General features: G+C 40.5%; 1 protein-coding gene across 2 annotated transcripts in view; it reads right to left on the reverse strand.

Moving 5' to 3' along the window:
- Positions 1-8,956: 8,956 nt before the first annotated feature.
- The window catches only part of nudcd1 (NudC domain containing 1), a 104,419-nt gene continuing 97,374 nt past the window's right edge, over positions 8,957-16,001 (reverse strand). For both annotated transcript variants that reach the window (XM_060942685.1, XM_060942684.1), the window contains exon 10: positions 8,957-12,266. In XM_060942685.1, coding sequence (XP_060798668.1) covers positions 11,980-12,266 — 287 coding nt within the window. In that variant the 3' untranslated portion in view covers positions 8,957-11,979. The remainder of the gene's footprint in view (positions 12,267-16,001) is intronic.

The following is a 16,001-nucleotide window of genomic DNA, read 5'->3' on the forward strand; positions in this document are numbered from 1 at the left end:
TAAAACATTTTAATGCACACTTTAACTATCAGTTTATTGCCCTGTCAAGCCTAGACAAATTACTACAGTAAATTTGTAGATATGAAATATGAATTCAAATGTCATAGTTAAATATGCCAGCTAAATATTATCACCAATGGCATTCTAACTTAAAGGGATAGTTCGGGATTTTTGACATGAATCTGTATGGCATCCCCATCAGTAGTGTCGTGCAAACACGCTGACTTACCCCTGACAGCATCCTGTGAGTCCAGTTCTTGTCCAGTTTTGGTCCAGACGAAGGTAGTCCGGCAAGTTTGTTGGGGTCACGAAAGTAAAACATTTTTCGTCTCAAAACAGTATGTGTTCAAAAGAGTGATATATTTGCATCACAAAACCGTTGCCAAATAAAAATTCAGACCTCGAAATCGCTTGGCACTATTTTCTCTCCCTCGGTATCACTGCGCGCTGTCATGTTGACATCTGCGCAGGAATCAACACCTTTCCCATTGTTTGGCAGTGATTAGGAGTTCAGATCAGCGGCGCTAACAAGCTAATTTGAGAGCAAGAACAGCGACAAATTTATCACCTTCTATAACCTATACAATAATATCTCATTCTCATCTCATTATCTCTAGCCGCTTTATCCTTCTACAGGGTCGCAGGCAAGCTGGAGCCTATCCCAGCTGACTACGGGCGAAAGGCGGGGTACACCCTGGACAAGTCGCCAGGTCATCACAGGGCTGACACATAGACACAGACAACCATTCACACTCACATTCACACCTACGGTCAATTTAGAGTCACCAGTTAACCTAACCTGCATGTCTTTGGACTGTGGGGGAAACCGGAGCACCCGGAGGAAACCCACGCGGACACGGGGAGAACATGCAAACTCCACACAGAAAGGCCCTCGCCGGCCCCGGGGCTCGAACCCAGGACCTTCTTGCTGTGAGGCGACAGCGCTAACCACTACACCACCGTGCCGCCTATACAATAATATATTTGTGAAAATGGTGCGCACTTGCGACTATCCAGGCTGTAGCAACAAAGATGTGGCTGAATCTCTACACACATTTCACCGTCATAGTCAGACATGTTGTCGCTAACTTTGCTAGCAGTAAACAATGTAGTGATGTGTCGGTCGCGAACGATCCGGTTCAAAGAGCCGGCTCTTTGAAGTGAACGACGGGAGCCGGCTCTTCGGTGGGAGCCGAGTTGGGGAGCCGAATTAGTTTTTTGTCCTTAGGTGCCTCAGAGAGAGAGAGAGAGAGAGAGAGAGAGAGAGAGAGAGAGACAGAGTTCAGCTCAGCTGAAGGATGATTGTCTATTTGACAACCATGATCATTGTTTTGTTGCCGTGAATTCCTAAAGCTCATGATATAAATTGTCGCTCATAAATTGACAGGTTCGGTCGGCAACCGCCTTGGCATGGCCAGATTAATCTGCGGTATACAACGAGACAGCAGTCATTATAACAGGAGCATATTTGCTGTTCCAGCGGCTTCTTATTACTGGTGGAGCAGAGTGCGGCACTTTTTTCTCTTTTTACATGCGCTCAAGGTGCCACATATTTTGCTGCACATTGTTCTGTGTTTGTTAAAATAATTTCCAACTTTGCTTCATAGTTTCTTAGGCCTGATTTATACTTCATAATTTATTTTGTGGCATTTTGTTCAAGGTCGAGTGTGAAATAAAGCCATAAAGGATAAACAGTTGATGTCTTCTGTGTATTTTATATTGGTAATATAACACAGTTTTGCATTATGTTTGTGAGAAAATAATTTATTAATTGGTAAGTAAGTTTTATTTCTATAGCTAGAACATTGTTACATTGCTATACTTTACAAAGCTTTACAATGGCTACAAAAACTAAAAAATAAAATGGAAAACATCCTATTGATAAAATATAAATAATAATGTAATTAATTAACTAGTTAATTGCAGCAATTAAATCAAAAATAAAATCTCAGGAGCTGTTTGGGGGCCGAAAGAGCCGGCTCCTTATAGTAAGAAGAGCCAAAAGAGCCGGCTCCCGAAAAAGAGCCGAAATTCCCATCACTAAAACAATGAATGAAACAGCCGTGGCTGTCACCTGGCGGCAGCGCGCAGTGATAAGAAGGGAGAGAAAATAGTGCCAAGCGATTTCGAGGTCTGACTTTTTATTTGGCAACGGTTTTGTGATGCAAATATATCACTCTTTTGAACACATACTGTTTTGAGATGAAAAACGTTTTACTTTCGTGACCCCAACAAACTTGCCGGACTACTTTCGTCTGGACCAAAACTGGACAAGAACTGGACTCACAGGATGCTGTCAGGGGTAAGTCAGTGTGTTTGCACGACACTATTGATGGGGATGCCATACAGATTCATGTCAAAAATCCCGAACTATCCTTTTAAGCTAAACTATAGGCCTACCTGGTCTAGGTGGTGCACAAGTCCCTTGTAACCTCTCAAAAATTTGTCGAGGGCTTGCAAAACATGTGACACCCACCGTGTTCCCCCTATCCTTGTTGGCATAAGATGTTTCATGCCTATTTCTTCAACTCCTTTCTTCAAGTCTGCTCTATTAGTACAGCTCTTGCGATAGAAGGTGTAGAGGCCACTCAGTAACTCTTCAACTTCCCTAGCCATACTAATATGGGTCATGGCATCTGAGAAGGCCAACTCTAGCCTGTGGGACATGCAGTGTATTCCTAAAACATATAATCTGTCCTGGCGCAACTGGGTGACAACGCCTTTCTTAACCCCTGTTGACATCACGGATGCACCATCAGTCCCACAAGCTACAAGTTTCTCCGGCCACTGTGACTGCCCTGTTCCATCTTCATTTCCTGAGACTGTTTCCATTAATGAAGTGATTGCCGCAGTAATGTGGGTGGCATCAGGTTTGTCCACTGACTGGACACCAACAAAACACACATCCATCTTCCCTGCTGTTGCGAACCTCACATAGACCAACTCCTCTTCCATCACTGAGCTGTCAGTAGAACTGTCACTCATAACAGAAAGAAATTTTGTGGTAGCTAGAGCTTCTTTTAGCTTTTGTCTTTCGGCCTCAGCAATGAAATGCATGAACTCTTGAGCATGTTGTGAGTTCCTGTAAGTGCTACCTATTTTCAGGCCTTTTTTCCCATCCACCCTAGAGAAAACACAACGTTGACTAACGTTAACATTATAAACTCAATGACGTGATCTTGCTAAGCTAACAATAAAACACTGGGCTTATCCACACTAAAAACCCTAAAGTTACTTACTCGCACATCCAGACGTAGTCTGTGAATGGTCAACTCTTCTTTCCAATCACGTGAATGTTTCTAAACAGTAGCTCCATCCTCTCCAGCTCAGTCGACTTCATGACAGCCAGGGACTTGAAAGCAATGCTGTCCTGTAGTGAACCAGCCGTCTTCGCCGGTTTTGATGTTATAGTACCGATGTGTGCATTTGACTTTTCATGGTCCTTTTATAGTTTCGAGTTTAAAATTACTGGCGCCTGTCACAAAAGAGAGACCCTTCACTCGCTCGTTGCCAGACTTTCTACAGTCTTCGCAGTACATGGTATTTTCGGTTTTGCTATGAACTAGCCAATCTCGCCCGAACTTCCATTTGTCACTGAACTGTCTTATTTTCCTATTAGTGTCTTGTTCATCTCTGCCTTTTTTCCTGAGCAGCAGGGTTTGAAACTCCAGCTATATGCTGCCACATAGTGCGCTTGTCAGTCGTCAGCAACTTTGTTGTTCGTTCATTAACCGCAGGTTACCGTATCATTGATTTTATCTGAGACGTTAACGAACATTCTAAAGAATTGTAACATGTTGTGTCAGAATGTTTATGTAGGTGCTCATGGAAGTTGTAGGTGCGTAATATTACATTGCAATGCGTTTATTATATCAGATGCCTTCAGAGAAAACTACAATTAAAATATATTGTCATACCACAGAATAAACCACCCGCCAAAGTGGCTAGTGGGACTAAAGTCATTACCCGCCAAAGCCGAATTTTACCCGCATTTGGCGGGTAGGCGGGTGCTAACGTAAAGCCCTGGTCAGAATTGTAAAATAGCCGCATGCTCATGTGTTGACGGGAAAGAGAAGACAGAAAGACTCGAAACCATGATCAAGAAGAATAAGAAATCCTGGATTTTTTTTGTGTGTGTACTAAATAAAGTGTATTAAATCATGTGCAAAAAAGTTGCTACAGGATACAAAGTCAAGATTTTAAACCCATAACACATATGCAAAATTCATTAGGGATAAAATTAGCTCATGTCTTAAGTCATTCAAATTCTGTAAAGCTGCTTTGGGACAATGTCTATTGTTAAAAGCGCTATACAAACAAACTTGGCTTGACCTTTTCAGTGCCCTCGGTTTGATACATGAAATTTGAAATTAATAAACTACTACAAAGCCTATACATTTTGGATCATTTTTGCTCTCGTCTAAAGAAAACGCATCATTTTACAGATAAACTGAGTTCTAACAGGTGTAGTATAGTCAAGTTTATTTGTATAGCGCTTTTAACAAAAAACATTGTCTCAAAGCAGCTTTACAGAATTTGAATGACTTAAAACATGAGCTAATTTTATCCCTAATCTATCCCCGATGAGCAAGCCTGTGGCGACGGTGGCAAGGAAAAACTCCCTCAGACGACATGAGGAAGAAATCTCGAGAGGAACCAGACTCAAAAGGGAACCCATCCTCATTTGGGCGACAACAGACAACATGATTATAACATTAACAGTTTTAACATGAAGACAGTTTCGTGGATGTTATAACTCTTCACTGATGGAAACTTGAGTGCAAAACTGTTCATGTCAACTGCAGTCCTAGAGTTAGCAAGTCAACTGTAGTCCTCAGCCATAAAAGCATTACTGTAAGAGTCCAGAGCTCATGCTCAGGATCCCATGGCTCATATCTTCAAATCTGTTGAGCAATGTTTCTGACAGCAGATCTATGAGATGGTCTTTGGTCTGGTGAAGGGAGTGATCATCACATGGCCTCAGACAGGTTTGTTCCCAGCACTGTTTTCAGCCTAGGTCCAGGTCTACATTATGAAAGAGAAAGAAGCGGAGAGGACAAATTGAATTACATCAAGTTACTTAATATCATGGCATAACATAACTGTTTGTTAAAGAGTGTATTTGGTGATTTTTACCTGGATTTGTATTTGAGAATTATGGTGCGGGTAGAGGACAGGCAGTTGTGCACTTCAGCCACAGTTACTGAGGAATGCTGCATGGTTAAAGACAGGCTGCTGAGCTGACTTAGCAAGTCATGGAGGAAGCAGGAGAATTTCAGGACTGCTCCATTCTTCATGATATGAAGGAATCCTCTGGCCTTTGCTTGCTGTTTTTCACTCCCACCTTCTTCAGGTGACTGCATCTGATTTGACATTTTAAAACACTTTAATACAATTGAGTAACAACTATTAAAACATTTTAATGCACACTTTAACTATCTATTTATTGCCCTGTCAAGCCAAGACAAATTACTACAGTAAATTTGTAGATATGAAATATGAATTCAAATGTCATAGTTAAATATGCCAGCTAAATATTATCACAAATGGCATTCTAACTTAAGCTAAACTATAGGCCTACATGGTCTAGGTGGTGCACAAGTCCCTTGTAACCTCTCAAAAATTTGTCGAGGGCTTGCAAGACATGTGACACCCACCGTGTTCCCCCTATCCTTGTTGGCATAAGATGTTTCATGCCTATTTCTTCAACTCCTTTCTTCAAGTTTGCTCTATTAGTACAGCTCTTGCGATAGAAGGTGTAGAGGCCACTCAGTAACTCTTCAACTTCCCTAGCCATACTAATATGGGTCATGGCATCTGAGAAGGCCAACTCTAGCCTGTGGGACATGCAGTGTATTCCTAAAACATATAATCTGTCCTGGCGCAACTGGGTGACAACGCCTTTCTTAACCCCTGTTGACATCACGGATGCACCATCAGTCCCACAAGCTACAAGTTTCTCCAGCCACTGTGACTGCCCTGTTCCATCTTCATTTCCTGAGACTGTTTCCATTAATGAAGTGATTGCCTCAGTAATGTGGGTGGCATCAGGTTTGTCCACTGACTGGACACCAACACATAGACCAACTCCTCTTCCATCACTGAGCTGTCAGTAGAACTGTCACTCATAACAGAAAGAAATTTTATGGTAGCTAGAGCTTCTTTTAGCTTTTGTCTTTCGGCCTCAGCAATGAAATGCATGAACTCTTGAGCATTTTGTGAGTTCCTGTAAGTGCTACCTATTTTCAGGCCTTTTTTCCCATCCACCCTAGAGAAAACACAACGTTGACTAACGTTAACATTATAAACTCAATGACGTGATCTTGCTTAGCTAACAATAAAACACTGGGCTTATCCACACTAAAAACCCTAAAGTTACTTACTTGCACATCCAGACGTAGTCTGTGAATGGTCAACTCTTCTTTCCAATCGCGTGAACGTTTCTAAACAGCAGCACCATCCTCTGCAGCTCAGCCGACTTCATGACAGCCAGGGACTTGAAAGCAATGCTGTCCTGTAGTGAACCAGCCGTCTTCGCCGGTTTTGATGTTATAGTACCGATGTGTGCATTTGACTTTTCGTGGTCCTTTTATAGTTTCGAGTTTAAAATTACTGGTGCCTGTCACAAAAGAGAGACCCTTCACTCACTCGTTGCCAGACTTTCTACAGTCTTCGCAGTACATGGTATTTTCGGTTTTGCTATGAACTAGCCAATCTCGCCCGAACTTCCATTTGTCATTGAACTGTCTTATTTTCCTATTAGCGTCTTGTTCATCTCTGCCTTTTTTCCTGAGCAGCAGGGTTTGAAATTCCAGCTATATGCTGCCACATAGTGCGCTTGTCAGTCATCAGCAACTTTGTTCGTTCATTAACCACAGGTTACCGTATCATTGATTTTATCTGAGATGTTAACAAACGTTCTAAACAATTGTAACATGTTGTGTCAGAATGTTTATGCAGGTGCTCATGGGAGTTGTAGGCGCGTAATATTACATTGCAATGCGTTTATTAGATCAGATGCCTTCAGAGAAAACTACAATTAAAATATATTCTCATACCACAGAATAAACCACCCGCCAAAGTGGCTAGTGGGACTAACGTCATTACCCGCCAAAGCCGAATTCTACCCGCATTTGGCAGGTAGGCGGGTGCTAACGTAAAGCCCTGGTCAGGATTGTAAAATAGCCGCATGCTCATGTGTTGACGGGAAAGAGAAGACAGAAAGACTCGAAACCATGATCAAGAAGAATAAGAAATCCTGGATTTTTTTGTGTGTGTGTACTAAATAAAGTGTATTAAATCATGTGCAAAAAAGTTGCTACAGGATACACAGTCAAGATTTTAAACCCATAACACATATGCAAAATTCATTAAGGATAAAATTAGCTCATGTCTTAAGTCATTCAAATTCTGTAAAGCTGCTTTTATTGTTAAAAGCACTATACAAACAAACTTGACCTTTTCAGTGCCCTCGGTTTGATACATGAAATTTGAAATTAATAAACTACTACAAAGCCTATACATTTTGGATCATTTTTGCTCTCGTCTAAAGAAAACGCATCATTTTACAGATAAACTGAGTTCTAACAGGTGTAGTACAGTCAAGTTTATTTGTATAGCGCTTTTAACAAAAAACATTGTCTCAAAGCAACTTTACAGAATTTGAATGACTTAAAACATGAGCTAATTTTATCCCTAATCTATCCCCAATGAGCACGCCTGTGGCGACGGTGGCAAGGAAAAACTCCCTCAGACGACATGAGGAAGAAACCTCGAGTGGAACCAGACTCAAAAGGGAACCCATCCTCATTTGGGCGACAACAGACAACATGATTATAAGATTAACAGTTTTAACATGAAGTCAGTTTCGTTGATGTTGTAACTCTTCATTGATGGAAACTTGAGTGCAAAACTGTTCATGACAACTGCAGTCCTAGAGTTAGCAAGTCAACTGTAGTCCTCAGCCATAAAAGCATTACTGTAAGAGTCCAGAGCGTCTTCCAAGTGCGACTTTCAACTGTCCATATGGGGCTGTCGTCCACAGGAGCGATGTGATGAGACTCCAACCAGACACAGGGCATCAGGATGGATCAGGCAGGTCCGAGGAGCAGAAGAGGTCAGCGTCTCGATCCCAGGACCGACATGTAACTCAGAGGGACAGATTTTTTTTTCTTTTGAGGCACAGGTTGTTAGGTATGCCCAATGTCACCCGAATAGGTAGGAACAGTATACATTTTGCGCTGAGTACAAGCAGGGACTCCGGCAAAACTAACTATGACAGCATAACTAAAAGGGGAGAGCCAGAAGGTAACACAGGCATGAGGGAGCCCCGGGACATAAAGCAGCCAGCCACTATACCGTCAACAAACTCAAGTGAGCAAGCGAGTGGGGACTGACAGCATCCATACATCCCAGTTTACCAAAACACTATGTCTGAGGACCCTCCAGATCTACACCTTTACCTCATAAAACACCATTAACAAAAGGCTTGACTAAACAGGTATGTTTCAGTAACTAGTCTCTGTTAGGAGCTAGGGATCTCTTAAACCTTCCATCATTACAGTGTGACAAATACAAGACCCGTAAAGCAAAGATTAATTTGATTTCAGCCGAGTCAAACTGTTTGTTTAATGAGAGCAATCCAGCTTTAACATCTCACCATGCCTTATTCATGCCATCCACTCTGCCTTTGAGTCATCTGGTGTGCATCCTAGAGTGCTGCCAGGACGTGCACAGCTTAACTGCCGGCGTTTGATGGGTCATTACACCACACACAGATGAGCAATTCAATCCCTGGAACATGTTCCCATCTTCAAATATAAGAAACTCTTACTGGTGCCTGGAGTGTTAATAGAAATGGCACAGTTGCACTGAAAATCACTGACACCACAAAGCACAGGAAGAAAAAAAAAAAAAAAGCATAATCTTGGATATTTGAAATAAGGCACTTTTGACATTTCAGAAGGTGATATTCATGTCTTTAATTTTATTGCTGGAGAAGCAGATTATTTATTTAATTTTTTTTTACAAAATGACAAAAAAAACCACACACACGTATATAATTTAAATTTTAATGTGGGTGGCACGGTGGTGTAGTGGTTAGCACGGTCACCTCACAGCAAGAAGGTTCTGGGTTTGAGCCCAGTGGCCAGCGGGGGCCTTTCTGTGTGGAGTTTGCATGTTCTCCCCGTGTCTGCATGGGTTTCCTCCGGGTGCTCCGGTTTCCCCCACAGTCCAAAGACATGCGGTTAGGTTAATATGGGACGGCTTTGGGCTGAGGTGCCCTTGAGCGAGGCACCTAACTCCCAACTGCTCCCCGGGCGCTCTTAGCATGGTTGCCCACTGCTCTGGGTATGTGTGTGCGCTCATTGCTTCAGATGGGTTAAATGCAGAGAAGAATTTCACAAGCATGTGATGAATAAAGTTGTTGTTCTTCTTCTTCTTCAACTTAGCAACCCATGAGTTGTACAGTCATAGGACAATTGACTGAAACACTATTTAAAGGAATGGCTTGGGTAGAGAAGTTTTCCACTTACATCAATTTAGCTAATTATTATCTGCTAATAATATATGGCGCCTAAATTTTGCACTGGAGTTATAAGGCTAATGTCACTAACAAGTATTATATTTAACAGTTATTTCACGAAATCGAGTCGTACATGAGCGGACAGCCGATTGGCTATAAGCCATGTACGATGAGATCGAGTGGAATAACTGTTTTATTCTATCCACATTCACTGGATTTTGAGAAACAGAGCATTTCTTTGGTTATTTTTTGCAAATTCAATAAATAAAAACTTTATACAAAACGTCCGACAAAATCATTTCCGCTTAGAATGTAAAGAAACCGGTGAAATCACAGTAGCAATTTGTGAAAAATGCAATAATAATTCTTGAAAAAAAAAGTTCATACCATCAAATACTTTTATTACATATTTTGTTGCCTTTTTATTTTTGGGGGTTTTGTTTTCGAGTAGTTTTTATTTCATCCTGGGTTGGATCAGCAACACGGTCCGCCATTTTGTTTTTCTCTACTCACGGTATAGAGATCTTGCAGTCACGTGACCGGAAAGTACACAACCGCCAACTTGTCGGTCAAAAACACGGCTGCACTTGTGTACAGAATGGATCAATTTCAACCGACGGACTACACGGCTCATTTTTCTAATGAACAGATAACTAGATATATGTCTAAAATAAACGATCTACAGATTTGTGACCCTTATGGCTTACCGGACGGAGTTTTCACGACCGGATTTTGAACCATCAGCGGAATACCCGGACGTGTATAATTACCTCATTAACTTTCCCTCGCTGTTCAGTGGTGAAGCACTGCGTGCCTATAAATCTCTGGACAGTTATCTTTACAGAAATTCAGGATTTGTCAGCGACTCAGATGTGGCATCTTGTAAACAAGAATCCTCATTGGATGGGTAAGTCACTTAAGTATTGAGTATAGCACTGACCAGCCGATTATAGAATAGAATAAGGTAATTCCAAATCGTCCGTCTTGTTTACATGGATCTGGCGTTGGAGAGGTAGAGGCTTGGCAGTGGAGATTTGAGTAGCTGTTTTCTGAGCTTAGTCAACAGGCTGGCTCTGTAGCCTCGCTTTTGCTTCCGCTCCCGGCACCGCCTCCTTCGCTTTGCTTCCGATAACAATCCACGGAGACCCCGCTGGTCTTGCTATCTCGTCCGGAATTTTTTTTTTTCTCGTCCGGAACGTTGTGCATGCGATAAACCGTCATTTTCTGCTGGAAACCAATGTCCAGTAAGTCCATACGGTTGTAGTGGATATTGAAGTCCAGTACAGACGAACAACACGCAAAAATACACACAAAAAACGTGCACAGGTAGGGAGAGCTTGTAGCCGCAGCCGTTGTAGTAGAATTGTATATAGTAGGGTTTTCCAGAAGAAAAGGTAGAAGTAAAAGCAGAAGTAGAACCAGAAGTAGAAGGCGGAATATGGCGTTTGACCGACAAGATGGCGTCTGTCACAATCTGGATCGGCTGTGACGTCACATGCAAGTGCTCCATAGGAGCTGATATCCTAGTCGTAGAGTAGCCAATCAGAGCACACGATTGCTCATATCCAGTGAATGTGGATAGAATAATATAAAATATTACCAACAATTATGAAATCTACATGCCAAAATTATCACAGTTTCTTGAAACCCTGTCAATCAAGGGTAAAAATCCTTACTCGCAAAAGTCTGGATCAGCAAATATCACGATCAAATGGTAACAAGTGTGACATTTTAATTTCTCAATCCACTTCATGGTAGCACTTTTGATAATAGTGACTCTGAACAGATGAGACATGCAGCAAAGAATAAAACATACTTCTCAGTCATCTTTAAACATTGAGAAGGTAATGAAATGGAAAGGAAAAAAAAATAAAAAATCTATGGAGCCTGAAAAAAAAAACCCAAACCCAAAACGTGTATTTCTCACCATGTTGCCTTCCCTTCAGGTTAATAAATTGCATAAATGCACAGATTTTTTTTTTGCAACAAGCCACAAAACAAGTTGTAATGGTTCATGTCAAGAAAAAAAAAAAAACTGAAGTTGCTGAGCAACAGCCATTTTTTTCCCCAGACACTTCTCATTCTTTCTACAGTATTTTTCAATCCATTAAAATCCCTTGCTCTGCATGTGTGATGTACAAATGAATAAAATCACATCGCATTGTTGAACAAGGTAACCATTTTAAACATGAGACATTTTCTTTTATAGCAAAAATCAATCATCAAACCCATGTAGTGAGGATAAACACAGGTACTAATGATGAAACCATGTAGAAATGAATATATTTATAGTTAAACATTTGCATGGATATTAATTATTGTTCGTCTATTTCATTAGCTCACAAGCAGCTCCAGTGCAAAAGCAACATCTGAACACTGTTTATTTATTGAGCTTAAGTGGAAAACAGGTACACTTGATTCATTCAAACATTCATTCTCCTCCATCCATTTCTTTAGTTATTGACCTTAAGGATGAACATATTTTTGGATGTTAAAATAAACAGTCTCTCATTAGTAGCCCTGAAGCCCAGCACAGGGTCATTCGACTCCAGACTGGCTACCTGTTGCTTTGCAATCTGGCCAATCTGGCGGCCTTGTTTGCGATTAAAGAGCACCGTGTCCACAGCTGATGGCTGCCGGTAAATGAAAACTCGCCTCACACACTCTGCCAGAGCCGCATACGAGAAATTGGGGGCGCATGTCGCAAACTTTTTATCCCTCTTTGAAGCCTGAACATAACCTGAGACAGAGAAGAACAAAGAGTTAGAGACAAAAGTAGCTAGAAATACATATTAATAAATTATACTTACAATTGGAGCAAATTTACTGAACTTAAAACACTGTCATTTTTAATAAGCCTGAAGTTGATGTGTGGGCTGTTTCATAACAGGTCATCTTTTTGAATAAACACCAACTAACTAGGTCCAGTATGTATGCATCCATTTATTTTATCCACATTCACTGGATATGAGCAATCGCGCACTCTGATTGGCTACTCTACTACTTTATCGGCTATCGGCTCATATACCATGAGTAGAGAAAAACAAAATGGCGGCGCGTGTTGCTGAACCAACGGAGGACAAAATAAAAACTACTCGAAAACAAGACTCCAAAAAAGCAACAAATTATGTAATGCAAGTATGTGATGGTAAGAACATATTTTTTTTTTTCAAGAATTATTATCGCATTTTTCACAAATTGCTACTGTCATTTCACCGGTTTGTTGACATTCTAAGTAGAAATGATTTTGTTGGACGTTTTGTATAAAAAGTTTTTAAATGTATTGAATTTGCAAAAAATAAAAATAAAAATGCTCTGTTCCTCAAAATCTAGTGAATGTGGATAGAATAAAACAGTTATTCCACTCAATCTCGCTGTACATGGCTCTCTCTCGGCGCTATGCACCTTGTCGGCTATCAGCTCATGTACAACTCATCTCATCTCATCTCATTATCTCTAGCCGCTTTATCCTTCTACAGGGTCGCAGGCAAGCTGGAGCCTATCCCAGCTGACTACGGGCGAAAGGCGGGGTACACCCTGGACAAGTCGCCAGGTCATCACAGGGCTGACACACAGACAACCATTCACACCTACGGTCAATTTAGAGTCACCAGTTAACCTAACCTGCATGTCTTTGGACTGTGGGGGAAACCGGAGCACCCGGAGGAAACCCACGCGGACACGGGGAGAACATGCAAACTCCACACAGAAAGGCCCTCGCCGGACCCGGGGTTCGAACCCAGGACCTTCTTGCTGTGAGGCGACAGCGCTAACCACTACACCACCGTGCCGCCCCTCATGTACAACTCGATTTCGTGAAATGACTTAAATATACACTGAAGTTTCTTATACCTTATTTTACAGGGACACACCAGCCCTACCTACAGCAGTTGTGTCTCTTATAAGTTCTTATAAATATGTTTAAGAGTCAAATGCAGCTCAGTTTTGACCTTATGGTCATTTCATTTAATTCTACTTTATTTATTACACTTAGATTTTACTGGTTAAATTCAGAATTGCTTTTTTTTTTTAGTACTAACTAGGTTTTACTTTGGGACGTATACTGTACTTTCATTCACAATTGAAAGATATTTAAGTGGAAAGTACATATTTTTGTAATCTAAGAGCCTCCAACAGGATCCTTTTTTTCCATCAGAAAGGTCCTCCCCGGAAAACACTCACTATATGATGAGGTTGTAAATGATTTTTTAAGAAAATATTTGTCTTTGTTAAGCAGAATACTCTGTTGTTGCACAGTAAAAAACAGGACTTGAAACAGATGTGAGACACATTTGCAGCAGAGCTTCACATGTGGTTGAAATGTGAGTCAGTCAAAAAGTGTCCTTTCCAGAAAACCTCAAGGATTGTTACCTCTTCAGTAGTTATTACAATTAGCACCATGTACAAACATTACTGCAGAGGACTTGAAAATTTGCACTTAACATACGTCACATCCATTTCAACAGTTTTTCACTTTGTATACCTTACTCGTGGACTATACGTAAGAAAGGTGGTCAATTTTAGAAACGTGGGTCATTCTAGAATTCAGGGTACATTTCACATCTCCTAGATAAACCCTTTGTTATTTTCCACAAATTAAATCTTTACTGAATCGGTTTTGAACATTAATGCAAATTATGGCAAACTTTCACTAATAGCAATGCCTGATGTACATTTTAGACGTAATTTATCTATAAAACATCAACTAAATGACTCCCACACCTCCCCCCCACATTATTGGCCTTCTTCAACTACTGATTCATACATTCAACTTGAATAAACATGAAGTGATTCAGTTGAACAATCTGTTTTTTGGGGCTTATTCTATTAACGGTTATAAAAATCAACTGCATAGAAAGTCTATTTTCTGTATTACGTGAAATTTCAGTGATAAAAAAATATATTTTTATCCATCCCAATGTTCTTGTCAACTCTGTTATAAAACTGCATAAAATCCACAAAGACTTAATAATACGCATGACACCTGCACCGAGAGATGTCATTTCCTCTGGCGGGAAACTTCATGTTATGTTATGTAGGTATGTTATGTTTCTTCCCTCATTAATCTGGAAAAAAAAAAATGTTGAGAATACACCAACAGTAGATTAATTATTCATCAAATCTGTTATTGTGATATTGGAGTGAATCTCTCACTCATTTTTAAAGAAGAAATAATACTAATACTACTAACACTACTACTACTACTAATAATAATAATATGATTAAAATGCCCTGCAATAACCTGGCAACTTGTCCAGGGTGTACCCTGCCTTTCGCCCGTAGTCAGCTGGGATAGGCTCCAGCTTGCCTGCGACCCTGTAGAACAGGATAAAGCGGCTAGAGATAATGAGATGAGACATGCCACCTGGTAGCTCATGTTAGCTAAGACACAAAATGGTGGGAAACGTCAACTGTTTTCAATTCTGTTGATGGATTGCCCAGTTTCACGAAAACAGAGTTGACGATGACCAACAGAGTCAACACTTGGAACGTACCCGCAATTATAGAACAGGCCATATGCCATCTTTTCAACACAAGTAACATGTCGAGTGTATAACCTGTAGCTTTGAAATTCTGCGCAGTTCATTTCCAACACAAAAGGTCATTTTTGGCATCAAGGAAACAAAAAATCTGATGTCTGATTTTTGGACTATTGAGGAGCTGAAAACTATATCCTGATTATGGAACAGCCCGTTTAAAATAATTCCTGTCAGTAACATAAATGCATGGTGCTTAGATATAATACATAATGAGAGAATTATCTTCCCCATCCTCCGAACTGTTCTTTCTGACAGACAGATAGACAAGAGGCATCAAAACGTGTTGTTTCTCCTTGCAGTAGCTTGTTATTATATTGCCATTCCACTGCATACACATACTTTACTTTTAGTGTAAAGTATTTTCCCCCCTCTATGGTTTTTGAATGGGAATAAAGAAACTGTAAAATAGTGGTACAGTTTCATCTTAAAAGAAAAGGGCAGCATTCCAAATCATGAGACAATATGAACAGAAACAGTTGTCAAATAATTCTGCCATGACACTCTCACCCTGTGTCCGAAATTGCTCCCTACTCACATATATAGGGCACTATATAGTGAGGACGCCATTTTGTAGTGCTGTCCGAAACGATAGTGAGAATTATTACACCCTATATAGTGCACTCAAAGTATCCCACAATGCATCACAAGTAGTAGTATACAATGATGGTCACTAACCAAGCAATATATCCCATCATGCATTGCGGTCACGCTGAAAGAAATCAAATTAAAAGTCTCAAATTTGATTTAATAAAAGGCAGCGGCAAAGAAGAAAAGTATTCAGCCTTGATTTAAAAAAAAAACAACTGAAAGCTGCAGGTACTTTGTATTGATTAATGTAGGAAATGCGCTCAGTAATAACAAAAATACATGCATGTGTTTATTATTTTGAAAACCCACCAGCCAGCTGATCTGGCACGTTTTAATTGTGCGACAGT

Source organism: Neoarius graeffei, chromosome 16, assembly GCF_027579695.1.
Source record: "Neoarius graeffei isolate fNeoGra1 chromosome 16, fNeoGra1.pri, whole genome shotgun sequence".
Taxonomy (NCBI): Eukaryota; Metazoa; Chordata; class Actinopteri; order Siluriformes; family Ariidae; genus Neoarius; species Neoarius graeffei.